Source organism: Carica papaya, chromosome 6 (genome assembly GCF_054855325.1).
Source record: "Carica papaya isolate Zhongbai chromosome 6, ASM5485532v1, whole genome shotgun sequence".
Lineage (NCBI taxonomy): Eukaryota > Viridiplantae > Streptophyta > Magnoliopsida > Brassicales > Caricaceae > Carica > Carica papaya.
Window position 1 is genome coordinate 5,757,090 of NC_142314.1, and position 26,617 is coordinate 5,783,706.

The window sequence follows — 26,617 nt, forward strand, 5'->3', positions numbered from 1 at the left end:
CATCCATCCATGGATTCCGCCGGTGGCAAACCCCCGATGAAGCGCCAACTCCAGATCCAAGGCTCTCGGCCTCCTCCGCTCAGCGTCAGCAAAGACTCCCACAAAATCAAGAAACCCCCCAAACCACCCGCTCCTCCACATCAACGTCCACCGGAACCCGCTGATCCTCCAGCTCCGATTGTCATCTACGCCGTCTCTCCGAAGATCGTCCACGCCACCGTCGCGAATTTCATGACCATCGTCCAGCGCCTCACTGGGCTTTCCTCCTCCGACTTCTCAGGCTCCGGAGACATCTCCCCCGCGGCCAGGCTGGCGGCCACGGAGAAAGCCAGTCCCAGGGAGAGAGCCCCCTGCAACACGGAAGGAGTGGTGGATATTGTGGAAGCGGGAGGGATAGAATTGGGTGTTGTTCCGGGAATCTTATCTCCAGCACCGGAGACGTTGCCGCCGATTCCGGCCGGAATTTTCTCGCCGGTTTACGAGCCAAGCATCCAACTGTTTCATGGGAGCAGCTTTGTGGGTAGCCCATCTGGGTTACTTTCAGGTCCTATAGTTTCTCCGACGCTTTCACCTGATTTTTTTGGTTACTTTTGGGATTTTTAGTGGCGACTAATTGCATTTTAGCGACATTTTGTATGTGCAGAGGAACAACTGTAGAGCAGTAGGCATTGGTTTAGCATTGCAAGATTTAGAGTAGAGTAATTGTAATTGTCAAATTGTATGTTATTTTTTTTTTCTTTAATTGGAAAATCGATTGGTTAGATAATAATATATTCTAAATATAGCAGTTAAAAGAATTAAATCATCATAAAAATATTATTTGTGTCTTACATTTTTATTAAGTTTAAATTTATTAAATCAAATATTATAACTAATAATATTCATCAAAGAATAAATATTACATTTTTTTAACTGTAATTAGTTTAATGACTAAGTTTTAGTTTTGGATACAGAGATTTGTGGTGTTGGATTACAACAAGTAAGAGAAAATAATGTGGTAATCATATTCCATTTTGGATGGGATTGGTAGAATAATTTTGAGCCCTCTTGACATAATTAATAATAGATTACATTTTTTTTTTCTGACATTTAAATTAAATCAATCAATCTATTTTTCTATAAATGGAGAAGATAATTTATGTTCTTTGTCCTAATTTCTAAACTCTAGCTGTCTGGAAACGTATGAGAATCTCCTGCTCTGGTTGTTTGTTCTTCTTTTTATCTTTTTTTCTTTTCTCTTGTCCAATTAATAGTTTTCTTTTTCTAGTAATAAATGGGTTTTTTTAGTTTCAGTGATGTTTTTTTTTCATTTTAAGAAATCTTGTAACCCAACTCTCTTATTCTTGTCAAAATTAACTGTCTTTGAAAAAAAAAAAAAAAACATTTGCATGCAAAAAAAAAAAAAACTCTTGAGATAACAATTCTTTTACCATCTTGAAGAGCAGACCTAATGTTATTGGGTTATTTTTGAAGAATAATGCCATCTATATTCAGCAATTTTCTTTCATGATGATTACAGAACACATACTATTTGCCAAAATTCTTTGGACTACAGAATTATGTACAGAAACAGCTCTCATAATGCTATCTATGTCACTGAATAGCCTAATACCAGCAGATTCGAATTTGTATTTCATCTTTATTCTTAGAGAGTTCCCGGGGAAGCCTTTAACTGCTGAAACTCACACCGCCAGCTCCAGCCCCACTCAATTCTCCTGCAGTTCAAAATGTTGGACAACAATAGTAGGAGCCGCCCAGAAATGCCGGTAAATACCTTGCTCATGCTGTTGCCACTTTAGAATTCAATGTTCCTCCAATCAACGTGCCAACCCTCTCCCCCATAATTGCTTTTGAGATATTACCCGGTTTGGAAAGATTGAAGACCACAACTGCACCAGGAAAAGAACCTTACATCAATACATGCTCCCACAGCACAGGGATCAGAAATTGAAACACCCATCATGAACTCAAAAGTATAAGCTAGTTACCAGTTGTCCAAACATACCAGGAATGTTATTGTCTTGGCAGAGAGTAATGGCCGTCATGTCCATAACCGAAAGATCTTTAGAAGTCACTTCATGATAAGTTAGAGAATCAATAAGACGTGCATTTGGATTATCCCTGGGGTCATCGTCGTAGACCCCATCAACATTTGTAGCCTTTAGCACAACCTCAGCATTAACTGGATCAAATTGAACTTCTATTATGAGTAAGAAACAATTTGGTATAATGAAATCATCTGTTTGGTATTCTAGTGTTAAATGCCAATGGCAGATTAAGAATATCTTCTGGGTTGCCTGTTTGGTTATATACGTGGGGAACAACCTTAAGATAATGAGTTCATCACATGGTTCAGCAGGCCCAGCACATAGACGTACTGGAATAGATATACCGAAAATACCAAACTGATCGTGACAATAATAGCATTCCCATGATGCCCTTATGCATTCAGGTACAGATTACAGAATTAATTACTTACTTTCTGCACAGCGAAGGGCTGCAGCAGTATCTGTGGTGAAGAATGGATTGCCTGTTCCAGCTGCAAATATTACAACTCTTCCTTTCTCTAGATGCCTGACTGCCCTTCGACGAATGTATGGCTCTGCAACTTCTGACATGCGAAATGCAGTCTGCACGCGTGTGGGGATACCGATACTTTCCATTGTTGCTTGAAGAAATATGGCATTCATCACTGTTGCCAACATCCTACCAAAATGAATTAAGCAAATAATGTGAAATTTGTACGGAAGTCTCAAAGAAAATTTATAGTCCATTGATCTTACAGAGAAGCTTATTGTGGTTTCTCATAGAAATGGGCATGCTTATCTGAGAGCACTCACATTTATTGACAATTTTAAGTAGAGCATACAATACATAATATAGTGGTATAACCAAGAAGATATTGGAACGGTTGTTGATATGTTAATTGACATGTAACATCCTTTTACATAAGGGCGGTACCCCTTTGATACCATTTAGTTCGAATCTTCTTTTATTTCAAAAAAAAAAAAATAGTGGTGTAACCAAGACACAAGATAGTGTACAAGGCATGGATCTAAAGGCACCATTTTAGAATATCCCACATTTCAAATGATAGAAGTCTGCATCTAAAACTTCAAATTGGTGAATATAGATAGTATGTGGTCATATAGATTACATGGCGTTAGGTAACACTCAAAGAACCAAACAAGAGAAAACCTCTTTGAAGAGGCATCATGGAAATATTCTAGATAAAATAAATTACCCAATATAGTCAGCAGATGAACGGTCAAGGCCACTACTTCCTGCCCAAGACGATCCCCTGAAAATATTTCCTCCACCAACAACAACTGCGACCTGCAATAATAGCAGATTTAGACAGCATTTATCAGAAGTCAACAATGAAATCTTTGATCTTCGAGTATGCAAGCTCCATTTTGTGAGACTTTAATGGACTTTGTTTTTAACTGGCATTTGTATCCCCAAGAGGACGTTCACATGTAGAGAGCAAGCACTTATAGCTCTGCATGTATTGTTTCTTTCAAAGAGATTCCTTTGTTTTTCAATAATCCCAACATGACACCAATAGTGGAAGCCACTGTTTGCAATGCCTGTTATTCCATGAAATTTACAATTCTGGAATGCACAAAACTTATTGCTGTATTTATGTTCACAGAAAGAAATAAAAATACCAAAAAATATATATTTAAATTTAATAAAATTCAAAAGAAACAAAGAAGAAAAATTAATTCAGTCATTTATAGAAAGAGATTTTGGATTAACCTCAATGCCAAGGCGGGTCACAGAAGCTACCTCTCTTGCAATGGACATTGTAATCTATATTAAAACAAAAACTCATACTTGAGAAAGTCCAGGAATTAGAAAGAAATAGCAATGCAGAGTGGAATAATCATTCACATCCCAACCTTCGGATCAATGTTTTGAGTGTGATCTCCTGCAAGTGCTTCTCCGCTAACTTTAAGCAAGACCCTTTGCCATTTATATGGTCTTCTGGAAATGGCAGCATCATTCATTTTCATTCCAAAGGGGGCTACTGATGGCACTGGAGGCTGCCTGCTGAGAAATGATGAAGTATGCAGAAATGATAAACCCAAACCATTACTCTAAACCATTGACTATAGAGATGTTACAAGACCAATAAAATTAATTCCCCCTTAATATGTTTTTCCAAACAGTAACCCATTCCAAGTCTTCAACTTGCTTTATTATTTTCTCTGATGAATACCATTTTCTATCGATGATTTCACTTTGCAATGCATGCATAACCAAAATCCAGAACCAAGGATAGCTGCTAAAATACCAACAAAAGAACCAATAAAACCACTATAATTATTCCCATTTTTACCCATACTTGTCAGGGAAATCAAATGCATTCAAGCCCAAATTACTAGAATATTAAATGCAAACGGAAGGAACGATGTTAAGCACCAAGCATTTCATTGAATTTACAGAAATCCCATTAAAAGTCTCACTCAAAAACCATAGGCAATAACGTAACGAAACCTAATTATCCCAACTCCAAATAGCCACCAGCTCACATAGACATTTTCACAAACACGCTATAGACACAACCCCGGTTAAGCCACGTGATGAATTCACACCTCATATTCATGGATTCGGAAGCGAAATCAGGCGACGAAGAAGAGGACGAGCAGTTGATGATCAACCGTCGATTTAAACAGTGACGATCCATCACTAAATTATGCGGATTGGGTCTAGAAGCAACCCAATAAGGTACAGGAAACGCAGAGGATGAAGAAAGGAGGTCAGGAGAAAGGGTGGATAGGAACGAAGAAGAGATTGACATTGTTCACTGGAAAAACTGAATCGAACCCAAACAAGGTTCAAAGATTTTCAAAACACTGCCGCAAAAACAACGTAAATTTTGGTTTTGGGGATGCTCAGTGGTTTCGTCAGTCGTCCCGACCAAAAGATAAGGGGTTTGTCCGTTTAAAAATATCTCTGTTCTAAATATTTGAAAAAATAATAATAATAAAATCCGCCTTTTAATTTATTTTCTTGTTTTTTTTTTTTGTTTTATTGAATAATAATTATATGCAAGAAAATTTTTAAAGCACTTCGATATGAATAATTAACCCAAAATACTTTTATAGCTTAAAAAAAATTAGGTGGATTTGTAAATTAATGATTAAAATTAGTGAAAATTTCATATATATATATATTTTAATCTGTTTTAGAGAAATTAGTATAAATTAAGAGTGAAATATTATTTTCTAAATCAATGTTTATTTTGTATTATTTTATGTTAAATGCTTGATTAACTTAATTAATATCGACAATAATTGAAAAATATACAAAATAAAATTATTAATTAATTGATTAATAATTTAATTTAACCTAAAACTGAAGAGTGAAATGATGAAAATGTTAAAAAAAAAGTATGTTCTTTCTGTGTTTATCATGTGAATTTTGAGTAATATTGTTAACACAGCTGAATATCTTCTGTATAGGCTGCCTCTACAATGAGCAGAAAAAATAAGGCACCAACAAGAAAACAAGAACCTACAGAGCAAATAAACAAGTCAATAGAGTTGACCCACAAGATTTTCAGATCAAAAAACCCCCCTCCTGATTATAGCAGGCCACCATGGTATCTGTAAAAAGTTCTAGATCCTCACAGGCAATCCGAAGTTGTGGAATGTCCTGATTCTTCCATCCCACCCGGCTGTCACAACAACTAGTCCCCAAGTTTCTGATACAGTAGAACAGTCAACTGGATTATTATTACCATGATCATCATCTTCCTCCATTCCCAAATCCCACAGAGGAAGTTTCTCTTCAGGCCACGTTGCAGAGCCCTTACTGGTGCCATCCATGGAGAACCAACGACCAACCGAGAATCGTTCTGATCCTCTATGTTCCTCTGTCTGTTTATATGGCAGCAGATTACTACTGCAACCCAATCTGTTCTTGTCTGTCCCCATGGCTGACCAGGGAACTGCAACAGACACACCTTCATAGAAGAAATGCTCAAAAGAACGAACAGATTTCTTGTGTTTCGATGCTGAGTCGTTTATGCCATTGTAGTTCCAGACATAAACCCGGCAGTCCTCTCCAACCGAGATTATATGTTTCCCAGAGGGAGTAAATGAAGCCGACATCTGACTTTTTGACTTGGACAGACCTGCAACGTTCAAATTAGAATTATCAAGGCAGCATAAACCCAATATAAAATATGAGGAAGGGGAACATGTGAACATTGAAGTACAGGACATTGATCACGATGATAATATACAATACTTAGAACTTATCTACATACATGTTTATGTCTATATTTATATTTACATATATGTTTGGATACAATGTACGGTTGAGAGGACCAATAAGGTATTAATAACTAATATTTCATGCATAAGTTCAACGCATGCATAGCAAAAGAACTATATCTACACAGCTGTAGAACTGGATGTATAAAAGTACTAAAACCTACTAAAAAGATGGCTCCTTTTTTTATAGATCTTGAAGAATTAGCAGTTGGGTTCAGTATATGTCAATAAACCCAAAAAACTTTAGGGATTAGATCAATTACAGACGCAGATACAGGAACTACTAAGCACATATTGCCTTCAGGTCTAAAAGCTAAACTCTATCAATCGTAGTTCTCAGCAAAATTACAATCAATAGAGACATTATCTCATGACTCAGTGATAGTTGCAGATTATGAGTACCTTTAAATTTTTTGACAACATCAACGCCATCAAATATCCGCAGTTTGGAATCATCTGAACTTATCATCACTCTTCGAGGCTCATCCCGGCAAAACTACAAGTTGTAAAAACACCATATGTTAACAATTATTTTGTACAAAGCATTTGCACTTGTTCTAGTAAAAACTTAAATGATAAATACCTGGATGCCTGTAATTTTATTGGTGCTGGTTTTCTTCCTACCCTGGATATTTATATGTGCCTCCAGCTCAACACCGCTGCCTATAGAGCATATAAGTAAATTAGGAACTGATAAAAAAAACCAACCATGGTTAGTATTTACATTAAACTGTTTCAGGGTAGGAGAAAGAGCATACCAGAAACTTGATAGAAGCGGCAAGTGCCTGTGATCGAACCAACGACAAACCCCTGCTTGAATCAAAACCAGAAGATGATCAACATCATGAGAAATAGAGATGTTAACAGCAAGCAGTGACTATAAATCCATGCATCTCAAGAGTTGCACCTTCCCATCTGGCCGGTAACAGATAGCGGATATTACATCGCGTATATCAGCCCAACTGACAACCCGCCTCTCAGACACTCCCCAAATTCTGGCTTTTCCATCTATAGATCCACTGATGAAGTAATTTTCATCCACAGGGTTAAACTGAATGCATGTCACTGTTTTCATTAAAGAAGAATTGTTCCATTATTTCCATATCCTATATTTAACAGAATAAGAATATACAAGAACCCGGGATTCTATATATACTGGAAACAGATTGATGAAACTACAGAAAAAAACTTACCATAATTGTTATGGCGGAAAACACTTTGACATTGACCGCAGTCCACTTGCCACAGACGAACAGTTTTGTCCATGGAAGATGAAAGAAGATGCTGCAACCAAAAATATAAAAGGACTTAAGTTTACCCATCAAAAAGTTCTCGAGGTACTGGAAAAGATAAGTCAAAACTTACATTCGAATTGGACCAGGCTAGGTCAAGAACATCGCTGGAATGGCCTCGAAGTTCTTGAAATGGTGTTTCATCAATATGGAAAACTTTTTCAGGAATGATGATTGGTACTTGGGTTGACTTCTTCCCACCAAAGCCTGATTTCCCGGTTTTGACATTGTTACTGAACTCTTCACCATCATTGAAGAATTGAAATGAAGCAGCAGTTGACATGACACGCCAAATGCGTACAACACCATCTTCTCCTCCACTTGCCAGGTATTGACCATCTGGGCTAAACTTCATTGTCTTAATGCAGCCCCCATGAGCTTGAATTTCTTGTTTCAAGTATAGACCTGTTAACTCCATGCACCTCTTCTTATTCTGCTGCACTTTGATTCTCCTAGCTTTAGAATTTGGCTTTTTTAAACCTTCCCATCTGCCTTCGTTTCTTTCTTTTGCACTTAAAAACCGTTTCCACCAGCTCTTCATTTTCTTATTCATATTATTGAATTCTTCAATATGAGCTTGACTTTCCTTAATTTCATTAGCAGGGAGTGGATGCATATAATTTGTATCTTCAAAATTGAAGTTTTCTTCATCATCCACCATGCTATTGGCTTCAAAGTTCATTTCCCTTCCAATGAAAACTGAATTATCCTCTGCTCTTTCAACAGATGAAGCTGTAGAACTAGAAGCAGCCTCATTGCATTCTCTTACACTCTCTAATCCCATTTCCTGTGATGACTTATCAATCCTATTCCTGGAAGGAACTTCAATAAAACCCATCCTCTGTAAAAAATCGTCTCGCCTTTTGTCAACACTTCGAGGTTCACTTAACCAAATTTCATAATCTAATTCCTTAAACTGCAAGTCATTTGCTACAGTTGTCTCTTCACTTGACAAAAAATCTGCAGAATCAAAGAACAAATCATCTTCTTCCTCTAGTGAATGCAGCATGTCTTGTACTTAGGCCAATATTCCACATCCAAAACCACTCTCCAATCCCTTTCTCTGTACAATGAAATAAGCAACAGCTCTACTCAAACCCACCTCCCTATATACCCACCAAGTATCCCTAGTTCAAGGACCGGGTTTTGCTCCCTAACAGGATAGAAAAGCGAAATGCACAACTGCTGATCCAACTCAATTGTGTATAAATTTAATAATCTACAAACAGGGTCAAGTACGAGGAACCAATTATAACCCTTCTTAGAAGGTTATAAGCCACCAATGGAAATGGATCCCAATGCTTAGAAAATTAGAAATGATAGAATACTAGAATAAAATATAAGACAAGGGACCAAAGGTTGAAGGTTTCAATAAGACTAATACCTTGGTTTTCATGCAAAGCAACAACACTAAATCAAAATCTATCACCGACCCTCCGGTTATTATGCCTTCAAGGGTCAAATCAGAGCTTTAAGCACGTGCAAAACAAACCCTATTAGCCTTCAAGTGCCATGTACCAAACCCAGTAGCAATGGAGAGATTGGCATGTGTACTAGAAGGAGAGAATGGCGGAGAAAGGAAAGGTAAAAGGTGAAAGGACTAAAAAACAGTGTATCATCAACAAACTAACCGATTGATCAATCAATCAATCAATCAATCAACTGACTATTTGTAACAAATGGCGGAAAAGAAAGCTGCTGAAGGCCTCGAGATCTGGGTTTTGAAGCGCACGAGCGACAAACACGAACGGCGCGGCCTGGGAAACAAGAAGCAATTTCTTGTGCTTTTGTGCAACTTAAAATTACCCTGTAAAATTTTCTCTCTCTTTGAAGTAGTAATGATGGCGATGATGATATCTACTCTCTGTAGCACCGGAAAAAGTAAGACAAAGTTAATTGGCAGTATTAGCGTATACAGCTGTTTGTGGCAAGTTAATTAATATGACAAACACATTTGAAGAAACCACAATAAATGTAGCCTTTCGTGTATGAATTTTGGCAAAAGCGTATGTCTGAATTATGGAAATGGAAATGCATTAGGGCAGAGTATATCAACTTGAATTCTCAAGAAATCATATGAAGAAACTATTAGGTAAACTAACCCAAGTTCAAGAAATTTGAAAGAAATCCGCAAATTCAGCTGAACTAACATAACGGGTTTTTTCCTTCTACGAAAAAATGGAAAGAATGTAAATCAGGAAAAAGAAATGGGAAAATCTGAGTTACCCAGACGGAGCCAAATTCAAATTAAAAAACCAGAAAATCGGGCTTAGGAATTGTAAATTTGGAGGTATCATTGGGGTGGTATGTTGGTCTGGATAATGGATGGCAGATTGGGAGCAATTATGATGAGAAAATGAAAATGAAAGGCAATAATTAGCAGAGCATTTAAACCTGCAAAGTAGGTTTGGGCGATAAATTTGCTTTGGAGTTTCTAAAAAAGCATTCATGGCACATTACAACAACAGTAAAGGAGAGAACGAACCATACAGCTTGCGAGATGCCACTGGTAGTGATAGGCATAAGAACAACAGCCATTAAAGAGAAAGAGAACCGAGAAGAACAGAGTCTAGAGAGAGAAACAGAGAACCAACAATCAAAAGCTCACCTAGCTAGAGAAAGGATTACATGTATAGGCTTTCCTTTTTCATAACGACAATAACTCTCTCTCTCTCTCTCTCTCTCTCTCTCCCACATGTGTTCTTGGGTTTTGTGTTGCAGTATATGTTGTGTGCCACCATTAAGACTGATGACCCACTGTAACGCTATAGCTTTGCTCGCCCTGTTTCTTCGTTTTGATTTTCTGGGCCTGGTTCTGGATTCCCCTTTTTTTGTTTTGCTCTTTTGTGTTTATCGAAAGCAGATTTCCGTCTCTTTTGGGTTTGTGTTGACAGATAATCGCAAGAGGAAAATAACAAAGAGCAAGCGTCTTTCACTTTTGGATTCCAGATTTTCGACTCAGAAAACAAATAAAACAGAGCAAGTGTTTCACTTTGGTCTAGCAAATCGAAATTCAAGACCACCCCAAACATAAACATAGATCTGCTCGCTCTGTATTTTTTTTTTTTTTTTCTCTTTAGTTCAGATTATAGAAGCTTAGCTTGGCTTGCTGCTAATCCATAGAGGGTGAAGCAACTTTACCTCTGTTACCCCCCAGAGCTATCAGCTCCTAGCATAATCCAATATAATTTCAAAGGAAAGGAAAGCAGGTTGAATCCTATTCGGGTCTGTCCTCACTTTGGTTAGTCTGCAGGGAGGAGTAAATTCGATACCAAAACAAGAAACCCACGTGATCCCTTTCAAAAAATTTGAAAAGAAGAGTAGTGGGCTTCTTCCCATGTCTACTTTCTCAGGTTGGTCTTCCATTTTCGCTCATTGAAATCAAAATCACAAGGGAAATCTTTTCCCTTTGCCAAAAAATCGCAAGAAAAAATGAAAAACATAGTATCAATTCGGAAGGAGATGATGTGGGTTCGTCGTCACATACACGATTATGTCTCTGTTTTGTGCGAGTAGGGAGAAAATCACATTCCGGTACTCTGTAACAATCTTTTTTTGGTGGCTTACTTAGAAGCCACTGACAGAGAAAGAAAGATGGTGTACGGAATGATGGAGAAACAGAGAGAGGTAGAGAGATATGCGGGTGGCGTACGAAGAGAGTAGGGGAAGAAAAAAAGAAGAAAAGAAAAGAAAAGAAAGAGAAAGAGTTAGGTGTGTGATGGTCCACCATTAGCCAATGCGGCTCTTGAATCGGTAGAAGCTTCCAAAAAAACAAGTGTCACCCTCTGTAAGTACGGGACCCACCTCTTGTCTTTCGAATATGATGATGATATTATTTTGCAATCAGTGTTTAATTAATCACACATTTAGAGTAGATAAGCTTAGTTTGTTTGTTTATGAATTTGGGTTAATCAAATGATTAAGAAATGGGTTAATGGGGGGGATTAAGACTTGTGCTCCTTGCCAAACCAACACATCACACGTACACGTACGCAGACTTAAAAGTGGATTATGCCACAAATTACATTTTTTTTAAAAAAAAAAAAAAAAAAAAAGGTGATTCGTCCAAGGTGGCTGGCAGCCGTTTTTATCTGTCCAAGAGATATTAGATGTGATATGGGCGCCTCATAGATCTAATCTAATCTGTACACCACACGTGTAATTACATTTTAATTATCTTAATACAAATTAAAATGTTATATTAAGACCTTTTTTAACAAAAGTTTTTATTAGTTAGGAGAGATATAAAGGTAATTTGACAGATAAATTAGTGGTGGCTCTAATTCTCAAAGAGAAGAAGACCGTGTTTGGTCCTACTCAATTATTTTGTTCTTTACCAACTTTTTTTTTGTGAACATTTCAGAATTCACATGTCTATTCTTACATTTCTATTTTTCTTCAGCCTATACTTTACAGTTGGGTCATAAACAAAACAGTAAATATGTAAATAATACGACGACATTTGGTATCTTCACCTCCTACCCATTCAAACATTTACACCGTGTTTGGAACCTATAAATTTCTATAAACAAAAAACACCATAAAGAAGTTGAATTGTTCTTCTTTGCTTTGATATATCTATCTATGTATAAACCATATAATCTGTATTTCTGCATACATATATATGTATATATATGTTGAGAGAGAGAGAGAGAGAGAGAGAGCAAGAGGGGGAGTAGTAGATGGAGAAGAGGCAAAACGAATACCCAAAAGCAAAATATATATATATATATGATAATCAAATAATTGTATACGTAGATGATGATGATAAGAGATTCAAAGCAGAAAAAGGAGTAAAACGCATTTAGTACATGCCGTAATTAATTAAAACAAACACAAACAAGTAGATTATAATGATGGTTTGAGAAACTAAAAGGTGTAAAATGGAAAAAATGAAAAAAGGAAACTGACCTCAAAAACCAGCGGGTGTATAGCTCCTTAGTGTTTGCGTTGAGGAGATGATTTATAGCATATGAAAGTATACCCGTGTAAGATATGCAATGGGGCTAACATGTATGTGTACACATATGTCTATATATACATATATGTATACACATACATACAGATACAAGAAGCAAGGGTGTGGTGTATGGAGTGTGGAGAGAGAGAGAGAGAGAGAGAGAGAGAGAGAGAGAGATAAAAAGGCATGCTTAAATTATTATGTAATTAAGGGGGATGATTATTTTATTTTATTTTATTTTTTGAAACAATTAGAGACCACCTATTAGTTAGGAGCAAATCTTGATTCGATTTTCTTCTCATTTAACACCAAAAGTTGCACCGTGCTTTTTTCTTAATCATCTTGATTTATTTAATATAATAATCTAATTTTTTTTAATAAATTATATCTATATATATTTGTATATGTATCATTAGTTAATCACGTAACAAATAATAATAATTTTTTTTAAAAAAAAAACTACTACACCTAAGCAGAAGTAGGAAAGTGATGAAGCACGTCCAAATTTGTTAGTGCATATCTGGGATTGATCTTCTTTGATTTCCTAAAGCATTAAAGCCAAAAGTTGGCAAGCCACCCATTATTATTATTATTAATTATAATTAGAACTAATCACCAGAATAATCCACATAATTAAGTATAGTATATTTTTCATTAATTAAAAAGATATTCATTCCTGCACTTTTTTTGGGGGTGGGGGGGACAAAAAGAGGTAACATTGATGCGTACATACACATGCAAGGGGGGAAATAATTATGAGATCATATCTGGTTTACAAAATCTAGGGGTCAATGTTGTGGTATTATTATAAAAATATAAAACTCACATGCTCTCTCTATTTACATTATCCTCATGGGCTGCGCCTTTCACAATTAATCCTTTTTGCCTCTTGCTGGCATTTTGAATTAATTAATTTAATTAAGGATGATTAATTGTTGATTAGGGATCTCTGTTTGGAGATTCGAAGATCCTCAATTACTTAAAATTTATTATAAAATAAAAACTAATTAATGCATGGCTGTGATTAAATGATTTACGATACCTAATCACTATTTTTATTTTTTATTTTGAAGTGCCAACTTATCATTTCTTGAGTTAGATTATTTCTTTTTTGTCAAACATATATACGTATATACCTATACCTATACCTATACCTATATAAACAGGATCAATCTCTCTCTCTCTCTATATATATATATATAATTAAATTATTTAGTCTTCCCAAAAAATGAGAACATTATAATTGATATGATACCCATATTTCTAATTGATTGTTTATTTCATTTGTTGGAGTCCCCCCAACCTCTAAAATATATCTCTTCCCACCCCCTTTTTTTTTTTTCTAGATTTGATGTGATTTAATAATTAAAATCAAATATTTGATGGTAAGAAAAAAAAAAAAAAAAAAGTTATGATTAATATTTTAATATATATATATATATATATAACCATAATGAAAATAATGGGGGGATAAAAGAAAAAGAAGAAGATAGAGACGTGTGAAAGAGAGAAAGAGAGAGAGATAGTCACGTGTGTATGTATGTATGTATGTATGGGTTGTGGGTTTGTAATTGTTCCTCCATCATTGACCAAATATTTCTATTAATTATAATTTTCTGTCACTCGTCGTGGCACTCCTCCCTCCATTATAATTTCCCTAATCAATTTTCTTTTTGGTTATTATTAATTAATATTATTATCACTTAATTAATCACAATAAACATTCCTAAATTAAGTTAACAGAATTAATTTAGACGGTTCAAACTCCTGCTAGAGTTAAAAATTAAGTGATGAAATTTTGTCATAATGTATTTAAATAAGATAAATATTTAATAAAAATTAAATTATCTTATTTATAGTAATTACAACTCTAAAAACAGTCAAACAATTAGGTAATGACCAAATCAACAGATTATTAGGCTCTTAATTAAAGATTTAAATGATTATTACAATGGATAATGGTGATTCTTACAAAAGTGGGTGACGAAAGGAATAAATATGAAATGAAGTAAAAATAAGAAGCATGGATGGAATTTTGAGGGCAGTTTGGAATTGAATATTTCTGAAAATACATCATGTTGTTGACTCAAAAATTGAATTTAGAAAGTAAGAAAATATACAAATGTGACTGATTGATGGCGATCCATTCCCAAATATATATTCTATATATAAAAAAAAAAATTAAGTGATGAAATTTTGTCATTTCAATACTCATCAAATCAAGTCATATATGCATTCACTTTTTGCCTTCATACCTTACCATCACACACACACACACACACACTATACATATATATATATATAGACGTGCATGTACAGGGAAAGGGCAATATCTTGAGTGTACAAGAGAATCTACGAGCACCCAAATGCAAAAATCACATCATCAACATCAACATTTTGATATATATATATATATATATATACATATATGATTTGGATACATGTACATACTTTAATTTTAACCTACGGATCTTATTCAACCCACATTCCCTTTTTACCTTTTAGATCTCAAATTATTCACAACTGCTTCAGATTATATATATATATATATATATATGTACATGGTAATTATAAGAAAGGAGGAGAAGGAATTTAAGATACATGGTCAAAATGTTGACTCCGGGTTTGGAGTAACATTTATTTTGGAGTTGGTGGGTTCATTGATGGTCTCGAGTCAATGGGCCTTGCCTCTATCCTAGCTAGGTTTTGAATTGTTTATCCGTATTCTTCATTATATATATATATATATATATATAACCTTTTGAAACAATTAGAGACCTTTTTAATTATATTTTAGTTTATGTTGATTTCATTTGCATCACTTTGTTAATTCAAAATGATTAATATTGTTCGTAGATTAATGTTAATGATTGACCCATGCCTCGCATGGGATATATTAAATATCACCTACACTTAATATAATCTAAAGATTTGAGATATTGACAGGGTCATCACCCTCCTCTAATTAATTGGAGACTAATTATTATATGATTAATTTACAAAATACATTGTGGATGATAATAAAATTCAACCCTAAATTTACTTTCTTGACATTCAATTTTTTTTTTTTTTTTTTTTTTTTTAAATGGGTAAAGTAATAATTCTCTCTCCTTCTCATTTCCTCCCAAAGATAATTATTTGAAACCCCACTGGGCTTCGTCCCAACATGCTCTGTGGGCTCTCAGTCTTCCAACAACCAAATGCTCTTAATCTTCTGTTTCTTTTCAGAACAAGTTGTCTAAAACTATTCAAGTTGATATCCATTGGTACAAACCCTAGGAAATTAGTGGAGGAATTTGGAAAAAGTGTTAAGGTTTAAGACATAATCATACAAATCCCCCAAGCTTTTTCCTTTATTAATTAGATTAGTATTATTATTGAAGAAGAGAAATAGAATTGTGGGGTTGAAGGGTATTAGTAGGGCAATAACAGAGAATTCCACTTAGAGATTAGACAAGCCATTTCAAGCACCTTATTCCCCTCTACCACTTCAAACCAATTCAGTTTACTTTTTGCAATTCTCAGAATGATCAATTCACAGTTGCAAAATCGTGTCAATCTTTTCAGCTGCGAATTCTTTCTCGGTTTTGGAAAATTCAGAGTTGAATTTTTTTACCACTATAAAGATTCTACTTTATGGTTTGTCACGTGTTAATCAAGTATGAGAATTTATATGATACTCAATTTATCGGATGATGTATAATATAATTAATGTCATAACTGAAGTGTATTAGATTTGCTTCTTTTTTTTTTTTTCTAATTTTTGAACGAGAATAATATTTTGCGTTACACCATATGAGGGGATATGATATGGGGTTTAGGGAGTTCCATACCATACCATGTTGTGGTTATAAATTAATTTAATGGTGGTATACATATACAAAATATAAAGAGGATGAGCACTCTCTGGGGCCAATGTTGGTGTACAAAATAAAATAGTAAATAGTTGAGATTGGAGCGGTCAAAGACTATCTTTCTCAAATTTCTTTTTCAGATTTGTGATTCCATCTCTTTCTGCAAATGTTGAATTTAAAATAAATTAAATGGGCAAAGCAACCTCACTTCAGCAATTGCGGCAATTTCTTCCTTGGAAATTAAACTCCTTGGACTTGAGTTTGTCAATGCCCTAATCTTTACGTCTCTCTCTCTTCTTTTTCCTTTTTTCTTTCTCAAGGTTTCTTGTACCATTTTAAATCTTGGGTGTTTATTGTAATTTGAATCCGTAGAAAACTAGAAGAAGAAGAAGAAGAAATCTAGATGAGTTGGAATTGAAATGGGTTTGTATCCAATTCATTGCCACCTCAAGACTTGTCTGTCTGCGCTTTCCATTTCCCTTTTAAGGACTTAATTAACATAATCATATATAGTAAAGCTCAACCAGTATATCATGATTAAACACTAACTTAAACAAGATGCTTGCAGAATTATGTACCTACAATAATTTACCGAGTAACAAAGATTAATTAAGTCAATAACATTTTGTTGGGAATGACATAACAATCTCATGAGAAAGTTTGAAGATTTTTTGAGCTTTATTATAAGACAGACCTACCTAATTCCAAATCTCAGACGGAAAAAATTTTACCCATTTAAATAATTTTCTTCAAAAATGAAGAAAGATTTTGATCACAGTAATCGTGTTAGGTGTTTAAAATTTTCTTAGCCGGCAATCCACAAGCAATTTGTTTAAAAGGATTAACCACCAAAATAGACCCAGTCACAGTTTACATAGATTGATGACTTACTGCACCTACCGTCACTTGGTTCTTGTCTTATATAATATATTTCATGCATTTTTGTTTTCTCAAACAAGAGACATGAATGATTTGATCTCTAAAACAAGACTGAAAACCCCAAATGAAAATGAATTTATCTCTTGTGTATTTGACTAACAAAATTTCCTTTCGATTTACAAAGCGTCTCCCTCTCTGTCTTTTCAATTACAGAAAGAGAAACAATATTTTCAAAAATGAAAAAAAAAAAAAAAAAAAAAAAAAAAAGTCTATCATCAGGTGTTTTGATCAAAAGGGCATAATATGAGTTGTCTTGGTATCGTAACTGGATAGGCAGGACTTGGAGTTTACCCGGAACACCTTGAGCAAATCCGCCGACATTTGCCGCACTGACGGCGAGCAATTGCTCTGCATCAGCAGCAGAATCTTCGTCATTCCATTGCTACTTGCCACAGCCTCCTGCGCTCTCTGGTCCCTGAACAGGTAGCATACGCTCCATAGTATGGTAACTGCGTGATCCGTCGCCGTGTTCGACACTTTCAGCACCTTCTGCAATATTCCTTGCACGCATCCACTGTCTTCGCATATCTCCCCTCTACCTTCTTTGCAAGACGACACCATCTCCAGCAACTTCAACACCTTCTCTGTTATTGCAACGCTCGAGTTCGGTTCTGTTAACAATTTCTTTAGCTCCGTAACTACTTTCATCCGCACCAAGCTCACTCTGACTCGCTTCGGCACCGCAATCGCAATTAAGCACGATAAGGTCGCCTCGATCAAGCTTGGATCCGCTTCCGTCCTCACTGATTTCATTAATTCCTGCAATAGTCCCTTTCTTTCGGCGATCACGAGCTTTAATTGCGCATCAATGGCGACATATTCCAAAACCCTAACCGATTCAATTTTTGAATCCACACTTCCTTGTTGCAACGCCAAGAGGATTGCAGTTAGGCAATCGCGATCGCTTTTCATTATCAGGTTGCTTAGCTGCTCGCGGTCTCCAATTTTCGTCCTGATCACGTCTAGGATCCTAAGGACCTGTTCGATTATCTGAATATTTTTTGGAGATTTACCGTCGACATTGCAAATGAGATCCACAAGCAATGGCACGAGCTGTTCCGTCTTGGCGAGGAAATCTCTATTTTCCTCGGATTCCCTCGCGAAGAGGACAATCTTCGATAGCAAGTGGAGGCGGTGATCGGCGTCGTTGTTTTTAAGTTGGAAATCTCTCATGATGAGTTTGACCTGGTCCTGGGTTGGAGCAGAAGCGGGGATCGAGTCAGGCGAGTCGACTCTGTGGCGGACCGAGTCAGACCAGATCTGGATGAGCCGCTGGAGCGTTCGGTTAGGGACGAACTCCTTGCTCTGGAGAACCTGCATGGTGGCGGGGCAGGTATTATTACCGTTGTCGAGCCAGCGCTGTATACTAGCACGGTCGTAAGTAACTCCGGTGCAGAGGCTGACCGGCGACTTCATGACGTCGAGAGATATAGGACACCTGAAGAAGGTGGGAATCGTAATGTACAAATCATCCCTGACCATCTTTGGTTGACAGCGTATCTTTCTTTCTGTTTGGAGAGGGAGAAAATGATAGAAAGATTCAGCAGGAGACTGAGAGGAGAGGAAAAAAAAAAAAATAGAAGTGAGGGAAGGAAGGGAGAGTGGAGGGGGGGGAGTTTAAAGAGGAGAGAGGGAGAGAGAAAGAGTCAAAGGTTTGGGTGACGTCAGAGTTTTTTTTTTTTTTTTTTTTTTTTTTTACTTTTGAAAGATGATTTTAAATTTTAAATAAAAAGATTTGTTTATGTCGCTTTTGGTCTTCGGTCAAACCAAAGTTGTTTTGTTAAGAGTGGGGGAGTATCCGCGCGTGCAATACAGAAATTTTAAGCAACGCGGGAGGAGGACGGTTGATCGGGAGAGGAGTTTGGGAACGAAGGGTGGTGATGTGGAGAAGAGATACACGCGGTGGGGGTGGAGCGTGGGAGTACAAGGCGGAGGGTGAACGTGGGGATGGGTGGTGGGACCAGGCAGCAAATGGAGGGAAGAGGGTTCGGTTGGTCGGTCTTCGATGACGTCAGTTGTACGTTGAGTTGTGATTTGTGGAAGGAAGCTAATTCAAAGCGTACCCGTATTTTTATTTAATTTTCTACGTACAGAATATTTTTTTTATTTATTTCAAGGTAATATTTTGATATTCTTCTAAATTAAACTAATTGGGTATTTAAATTAAATTAAAAATTCAGACGTTTTTCCTGCTAAAATTCATCACCACCCCGACCTTCTGACTTTTTTCCATTTTTGGCCGTAAATAATTCCAGTTGTTTATTGCGTAATATTTATTATTATTTAAAAATTAAATTATTTCACCATTAAATATGTATTCTGATAATAATGACTTACCAGAAAACGTGTAATGTGAAATTAGGCACCGCACACATGTTGCAGACTTTTTGTAAAGTACTTCCCCATGAAAACCATTAATTACGATTTCTTTCTTCTTCCTTTTTTTTTTTTTTTTTTTTTTTTAATTTTTTTTTTTATGTATATATAAAGTAAGTAAGTAAGCTTATATATTGGGCTTTTTTATAATAATAATAATAAAAAAAACATTACACACATCTTTAAATTTGGTTTTGTTAACCGCAAATTTCAACCCTTGAAAATAAAAAATAAAAATAAAAAAAAAAGTCCAATTTGGTGGATAAAACCATTTAACTTTCAAAGTCAATATGTTGAAAAAACGTTTAATTCGACCATTATTACCCCAATACTCATTTTTAATTCAAATATATTTACTTATTGCAAACATCAAAACCATTAATTAAAAATAATACTCAATAATTGTTATTATTATTAATTCATTAGCTAAAAAAATTTGTCCAAGACATTGACTCCAACTGAATTGTATTCCCAGCGAGTTACTACGTAAATGAAATTAGTTTTTAAGTAATGCAGAGCACAGCTGCGGCCCATCTGTACCCAACCCCCAATTTTAATCGAGTCATATAAGACGGTGATGCTTGAAAAAACATTAAATAATTATATTCTAAATTTCTTATTTCTTTTCCACACGGACTAAACATTTAGTCAACTTTAATTTTTATTTATAAAATAAATCACTTATTGAATATTTTTATTACTATAAAAAATTTAATTTATTGTTAGGCAGGGGTGGGTCGGTCGCTCTTTTTTATTGGCCGACTTACATTTTTAAATTACTAAACTCTAATTACACCGCAATAAATTAGTGAGGGGTAAGCAAATTTCGATCCAAATTGAAAAAACTGAATTTGATCGGATGGGTTTACGTATAATCTAATCTAATCTAAATTCAATTCTAATTCTAATTGATTAAGTATATATTATGTTGTAGATTAAAGTCTTCAGTCTAATTTTTTATTTTTTATTTTTTAAATTCAACTAATAGTCTAAATTAGTCTCAATCATGAACATTTATTATTTTCTTTTTATTTAATTAAAATTATAATAAAAATGGTAAATTATTTTCTTTTTCAAACAGCATTTTTGACTTTTACTTCCCCATACACACATGACAGGCATAATAATAATAATAATAATAATGTGTAAATCGTGTGGCATCCATTTTTTATGTGCCTTTTTGGTAGTGATTTGTGGGGGGTATCCAATTTCATAATTAATCCTCGATTTCCAAAAAAAAAAGAAGAAAGAGATGTTTTGCTTAGACGCATGGAAGGCAAATGAGGAGGAATGATTAATTTACAAATGTAACTTGCAAGACACTATCAATTATGTTTATATATATACATTACATACGTGCGTGGGTATTACATATAATTTATGATTATATACGAGTACGTGTTAAAGACAACATATAAATATTTATGCATGATAGAAAATTATAGAACTACCCATTAGAAAAATTAGTTTAGTTTATGAGACAAAATTATAGTTTACAATCAATGATATCATATAAACTAAGAAATGTACCAACAATGGTTAATATATAACATTATAATTGGAACAATAAAAATATATATATATATATAGGTTAATTTTAGTATTACTTGTTATTGTGTATATATATATATATATAGATCATTAAATTATGCAAACATACCTTTCAATTCGTGCAAATACTTGTCGTGTATGTTAGAAACAAAAAACGGTCAAGATTCAAATGTTAGATATTTATTATTGAGTGATAATAATACGTATCATGTAGTATTTATTGACCGGCCAATAAGGTCGAAACACGTGTATACCTCTTCAAATACGTACGTGCGAGAGCATCTTATAAAATCTAAAAATTAGATTTCCACAGAAAAAAAAAAAAAAAAGAAAAGAAAAATCGCCCTAATTATCATTAATGGATTTTTACACACACACACATATATATATATTAACAATACTTTTTTCAAAAAAATTAATTTATTTATAGGAAATTGAAGTAAAGACAAGACGTAAAGTAGTGGCATATAAAGTGATATAAGTATATATATATATATATAATAATAATAATAATTAGCACACACGAACACATTTAATTTGTTAATTGTTAGTGGGTAATGAACATGGATCCCACTACTCAATTTCATCATTATAAATCCCTACTCATACCCAAATCTTATTTATTTTCAAATTATGAAAGAAAAAAAATACCTTATTTGTAATTTCATTTATTTATTTTTGGGGTTTTGGGTTAATATTATTTCTTTGTACAAATATTCATATATACATATTGCCTTCAATTTGCCCACTACTGAAATGGGCTTGGCCCGAAATTACAATTGGGTCCAACATTCGGGTCGGGCCCTTAAAAAAATTAGTTCACAATAAGGGACAGGCCACCCCTTCTTGTTGTTCCCTTTAAGAAATTAATGTAAATCCAGAAAATAAATTATTTCTTAATTTCTATTAAATTATGGTAAATAAACATAAATGATTATGCTTACACTTATTATTTTAAATTTGCATATTTATTTCTTTCATTTTTATATTAAAATTTAAATTTATTGAGAGTAATTTTTTATTTATCACTCACTATTGAAATTTTCTTTTCTTTTCTTTTCTCTTTTTCTTTGTTTGGTTAGAAGGAAAAGGGAATATTTTTGACATGATTGAAATTGGCAAACGTGCAGTAATATTACGCTTTGATGCTACTGTAAATCTGGGACCTACAAATTATCTCTTGCTTTTGAAGAAGCATGCGTAGTTAATTAATCTCAATACCCACTTAATAATTAAAGTGGAGCAATTAATAGTGATGGATAAATGTATATATTTGAAATCAACATGATCTTATGGGCATATTAATTCTAAATATAGCTATTTTAGGATTTATTTATTTATTTATTTTTTGTATATAAAGGTATGTCTAAACATTTATAACCTATGATGTTATTTGAAATTATAAAAATAAATTTTGTATTTTGGTGGGATATATACTTTTAATTCTTCATTGAATTAAAATCCCATATTCTTCATATTTTTAATTATTTATTTACTCTATGCGCACGTAATAAATAATATGATATTTTATATGTGTTTGTGAAAACTACTAAAATTGTACGAAAAGACATGAATTTTTAGGATAAAAGTTTTTAAAATTTTAACAATAATGAATAATTAAAAAAGTGTGATTCGGCTATGGAATATCGAATTTAAGGATAAAAGTGTATACTTCATTCTTCATCTCTCGTACATACTGAATTTATTAGAAATATGAAATAATTTTATTTTTTATTTTATAGATATTATACGTTGAAATGATTTACATATGACGTGAGTATTTATAATTTAATTTTAATTAAAAAATTGAGTCAAACTAAATCAAAAAATCAAATTAAACTAACCGAAACAAAACATTTATGTTATTTGAGTAAGAAAGACGTGATTATATGTGAAATATTAAAAACTAAGAAAAAATTATTTAGGAAAGATTTAAATTACAAAAACTTTAAAAAGCACAAGTGAGAAGACTCTAATACAATACTTTAGGTGAATAAGGGAATTCCCCATTTGGAAAAATATCCCATCCATGCAGAGGCTGGAGGAGAGGATAAGATGACACCACAGGTCTCATCTCATCTAATATATATATATATATATATAGATTATTCTTTCCTTGTTAAAAATAGACGATCAAATCTCTTCTCTACCTCCAAGAAAAACCCTAGTTAGTAAAAATTCTCTCATTCCTTTTCTCTGTAGCAGAATTCTTGTTGAAGAAATTTCTTATATATTTTGTTCATTTCAAGATAATAAAGAGAGATTTGAGCCATCATCTTACCAAGCTGACAAGATTATATATAGTAGTTACTAATAATTTAAATTTAGATTGAGATCGGAACTGTACTAACTCAAACTTGATCAAACTCTTTAATATATTTTATAAGATTCACATTATTTATCAGTTATTAATAAATACGATTTTAATTTATTTAGATTATACTTGATTAAGTTTGTATATTAAAATTAAATTATATTTCTTTAGATTATACTCATTCCGATTATCAAACTTAAAGAGCTAGATATAATATTAAGTTGCATCAATAGTGGTACTAAATGAACTGACCATCATATATAAACATCTTGTTAAATTTTTTTTTATATAAAAAAGATGAGATATCAAAGGCATCAAATGTTGAGAATTCTAAGTTGTTTAGTAAGAAGGGAGATTTACAGATCAGAAAAGCTAAAGAAAGAAGGAAAAAAGAAAATCCATGTGATACAACAGCTAAATATGTTTATATGGGTTCATATATATGTATATATATATATTGTTTATTTCCAAAGTGGGTCCAATCCCAATAGCCTAGCATTCTACTTTCAAATCAGGGTGGGGCAAAATCTTAGACAGACTTTACTTGATGCCCCAAGAATTGGGTCTTGTCAACTGAACTGTACATAAAAGTTGTATCACCTTTTGTCTACTTGGTTTTTTGGTTAACACCATAAACAAATACACCATTTCTCTACTCTAAATTCCTCCCCCCCTTTTTTTTTTTTACTTAACCTAATTACCCCAACACTTCTTCAATACCCCATTCCTCTTTAATTACCTTCTTTTCTGATAATCCATTTGTGAGTCACCCAAGATTTTCACTTTAAACAATTACCCTTTTGCTTTTAGTCAAGATCTGAAACCTGGGTTTTATAATAATCTTCTAACTAGTTAATTTAAGTGTGATTAATGGATGTCATGTACATAATTATATGTGTATATATAGAGAGAGGGAGAGAAAGAAAACAGCAAAAAAGTAGGTGTCAAATAGGTAGCAATAGCATAGGAAGGGAATGGGGGAAAGCCATGTTTGTAAGAAAAGTGAATTGTGTCAGAGAGAAGATAGGTTTTATAAATTTTTATGACCATTTCAATTTTAGCAACACACATACATACTCTGTTTCTTGAACTCCGCATATTCATTTTTAGAAAACCCTGCGTCATCTTCCTCAACTGCTTCCACACTTTCCACCTCTCATTAATTAATTACCCTTTCATGATTCATTACAAATATATACTTTTTCTTATATAAATAATTGTTGTATGTGAGAAACAGTGAATCTGTATATATGTATTTGTGCAGCGAAAAAGAGAAACAGTGGAAGGTATTGATAGTCCAAACAGTATAGATGGATTGAGGCTAGGAAGTGAAAACGTACACTGACACTGCAAACCCACAAAATATAAAAAGGGTACTTTACTAATTAGTTTATATATTGTGGGTAAACCTGTATATACACATATATAATGAAAATACATATATATTATATTGAGTAGAAATGCATCAAATCAGACCCCCAAGAGCAGGAGAGGAAGGCATGGAGGAGTAATCCGGGAAGACTAGTTTAGAAATGCTCAAGAGTTAGTCGGCCATTAATTCAGAGTGGGACCAAACACTCACCTAACCCAGAAAAAAAGATGACCTTACATTACAACCCTTTACTTTGTTTTTTTTTTTTTCTTCTTCTTCTTCTTCCTCTTCCCATCTCTTTTTCTTCTTCTTCTTTCTTTCTTTAATTTCAAACATTATTTATCATTTCATTTTGTTTTTTAAAGAAGACTTATTCAAAGAAGAAGCTTTCATTCAAACCCTTTTTAACTTTCTGCTTCTTCGACATTTACTACCTACTACTATTTGTAGAAGCATCTGATTTTCTTTCAAAATCTCTTTTCTCTCTCTTCAGATTACACGAACCCAACTTGCTCAATCTCATTATTCATACACACGATTCACCATACAATTTTCTCATGTTTCCTGCTCTTACCACCTTTTTCTTTCTCAAGAATACCTTCTAATACCACCCACTACTCTCTCTCCTCTTATCTCAAAATCTTGCGACGATCATCCATGGCCATATGTAGAAGACCTCTTCTTCTACCGCTTCTGTTGTTTATCTTACTGATCTTCATCTTCCTCCTGGGTCACTGCCATGGCTCAAGAACCCTCAACACCAGCGTTTTCAAAGTGAAGCCAGCTCATAATACAGGCCACTTCTTGGGCTTCTTGCCCAGACACTTTCCCATTCCAACTTCTGGTCCTTCAAGGAAGCACAACGATATTGGCTTACAGAGTTGGAGATCATCCCCATGACCCCCCCACGCCATATATTACTGATCATTAGATTTTTGCTTTTTGGAACATCGATCAGACAGGTGACTTTGCTTTTTAATTTTTCTTTTCCTGTTTAAACAGAAATTATCAATGGAGGAAGTCTGGTGTACATGGGATTGTTGGGTTAATTCTTTTTTTCTTCTAATTTTTGGTTGACAATGTTTTGGTGTTAGAAAAGTGTAATGGGAAGTATGTTGTGGTTTACATATTTCTCCTTTTATATTACTGATCTATTATGATCAAAGGAGATTTAAAATCTAAGTCAGTGGGTGCTCTTTCTGGGTTTCTAGCTTCCTGAGAGATTTAAGTTCTAATTATATTATTATTTCTTTCATCTCCCTCTTTGATGTGGAGAGATATTAGACATTACAGTCTTGTGTATAACCATATAAGTTAATACAAGCAAAGTTTTCAACTTTACACATACATATATATGCACACCACACACACACACACACACACACTACTAGCAGCTCTCTCCCTCTCTCTCGATTAAATACATATATGTTCATCGGATCATATTGTATATGTGTATTTAATGCCTTGAAGATGATGATCTTTTATGCTTGCTTTCTAATACGTTTCTTTTCGCAAGTAGTTGCAGGACTTAAACCATCCAAAATATCTTGATGAGTTTATCCATGATTTTCTACATATTGATCAAGAATGATTGCTATTAGTAGTCTGATTATAGAGTGAATGTGTTATAAAAACGAACACTGTTTGGATTGAGAAAACTGATGGAAGGGAA

The 26,617-nt window shown here is 34.1% G+C and overlaps 5 protein-coding genes across 10 annotated transcripts; 2 read left to right on the forward strand and 3 right to left on the reverse strand.

The window, feature by feature from the left end:
- The first annotated feature begins 9 nt into the window (after positions 1–9).
- Positions 10–769, forward strand: MKS1 (MAP kinase substrate 1). The gene has a single exon (XM_022044107.2). The coding sequence runs from the start codon at positions 10–12 to the stop codon at positions 601–603; it is 594 nt and encodes a 197-aa protein (XP_021899799.1). The 3' UTR covers positions 604–769.
- A 665-nt stretch (positions 770–1,434) lies between these two features.
- LOC110816207 (Amino acid kinase family protein) lies at positions 1,435–4,961 on the reverse strand. 2 transcript variants are annotated; one of them, XM_022044285.2, is made up of 7 exons: positions 4,602–4,961; positions 3,906–4,056; positions 3,763–3,816; positions 3,245–3,336; positions 2,480–2,706; positions 2,006–2,182; positions 1,435–1,889 (listed from the first exon to the last, which is right to left on the reverse strand). In XM_022044285.2, exons 1-7 carry the CDS (start codon positions 4,805–4,807, stop codon positions 1,780–1,782), a joined length of 1,017 nt encoding a protein of 338 aa, XP_021899977.2. In that variant the 5' UTR covers positions 4,808–4,961; the 3' UTR covers positions 1,435–1,779. The 2 variants fall into 2 exon arrangements, with proteins under 2 accessions (XP_021899977.2, XP_021899978.2); XM_022044286.2 differs by having other exon boundaries at positions 3,906–4,053; positions 4,602–4,960.
- Positions 4,962–5,388: 427 nt separating this feature from the next.
- LOC110816151 (Transducin/WD40 repeat-like superfamily protein) lies at positions 5,389–11,236 on the reverse strand. 5 transcript variants are annotated; one of them, XM_088222986.1, is made up of 8 exons: positions 10,721–11,236; positions 7,653–9,443; positions 7,481–7,571; positions 7,195–7,352; positions 7,046–7,097; positions 6,871–6,950; positions 6,690–6,783; positions 5,389–6,145 (listed from the first exon to the last, which is right to left on the reverse strand). In XM_088222986.1, the coding sequence occupies exons 2-8, from the start codon at positions 8,586–8,588 to the stop codon at positions 5,628–5,630; spliced, it is 1,929 nt and encodes a 642-aa protein (XP_088079112.1). In that variant the 5' UTR covers positions 8,589–9,443; positions 10,721–11,236; the 3' UTR covers positions 5,389–5,627. The 5 variants fall into 5 exon arrangements, with proteins under 5 accessions (XP_088079112.1, XP_021899900.2, XP_021899902.2 ...); XM_022044208.2 differs by having other exon boundaries at positions 10,188–11,236; XM_022044210.2 differs by having other exon boundaries at positions 10,070–11,236.
- Positions 11,237–17,397: 6,161 nt separating this feature from the next.
- On the reverse strand, positions 17,398–18,924 carry PUB29 (plant U-box 29). Its single transcript, XM_022044102.2, has one exon. It carries the CDS (start codon positions 18,812–18,814, stop codon positions 17,561–17,563), a length of 1,254 nt encoding a protein of 417 aa, XP_021899794.1. The 5' UTR covers positions 18,815–18,924; the 3' UTR covers positions 17,398–17,560.
- Positions 18,925–25,021: 6,097 nt separating this feature from the next.
- Positions 25,022–26,286, forward strand: LOC110816178 (protein IDA-LIKE 2). Its single transcript, XM_022044245.2, has one exon. It carries the CDS (start codon positions 25,603–25,605, stop codon positions 25,843–25,845), a length of 243 nt encoding a protein of 80 aa, XP_021899937.1. The 5' UTR covers positions 25,022–25,602; the 3' UTR covers positions 25,846–26,286.
- Positions 26,287–26,617: the final 331 nt, after the last annotated feature.

Bases quoted from the DNA above. Each gene is read 5' to 3' on its own strand.
- MKS1 (XM_022044107.2), top strand. From the start codon at position 10: ATGGATTCCGCCGGTGGCAAACCCCCGATGAAGCGCCAACTCCAGATC.
- LOC110816207 (XM_022044285.2), bottom strand. From the start codon at position 4,807: ATGTCAATCTCTTCTTCGTTCCTATCCACCCTTTCTCCTGACCTCCTT. The intron at 3,817-3,905 runs GTTGGGATGTGA...GTTTTAATATAG, and splicing joins CTCAAAACATTGATCCGAAG to ATTACAATGTCCATTGCAAG. The intron at 2,183-2,479 runs GTAAGTAATTAA...AATTTGATCCAG, and splicing joins AGCCCTTCGCTGTGCAGAAA to TTAATGCTGAGGTTGTGCTA.
- LOC110816151 (XM_088222986.1), bottom strand. From the start codon at position 8,588: ATGCTGCATTCACTAGAGGAAGAAGATGATTTGTTCTTTGATTCTGCA. The intron at 7,572-7,652 runs GTAAGTTTTGAC...TTTTGGTTGCAG, and splicing joins TAGCCTGGTCCAATTCGAAT to CATCTTCTTTCATCTTCCAT. The intron at 7,098-7,194 runs GTGCAACTCTTG...TGATTCAAGCAG, and splicing joins GTTACCGGCCAGATGGGAAG to GGGTTTGTCGTTGGTTCGAT.
- PUB29 (XM_022044102.2), bottom strand. From the start codon at position 18,814: ATGGTCAGGGATGATTTGTACATTACGATTCCCACCTTCTTCAGGTGT.
- LOC110816178 (XM_022044245.2), top strand. From the start codon at position 25,603: ATGGCCATATGTAGAAGACCTCTTCTTCTACCGCTTCTGTTGTTTATC.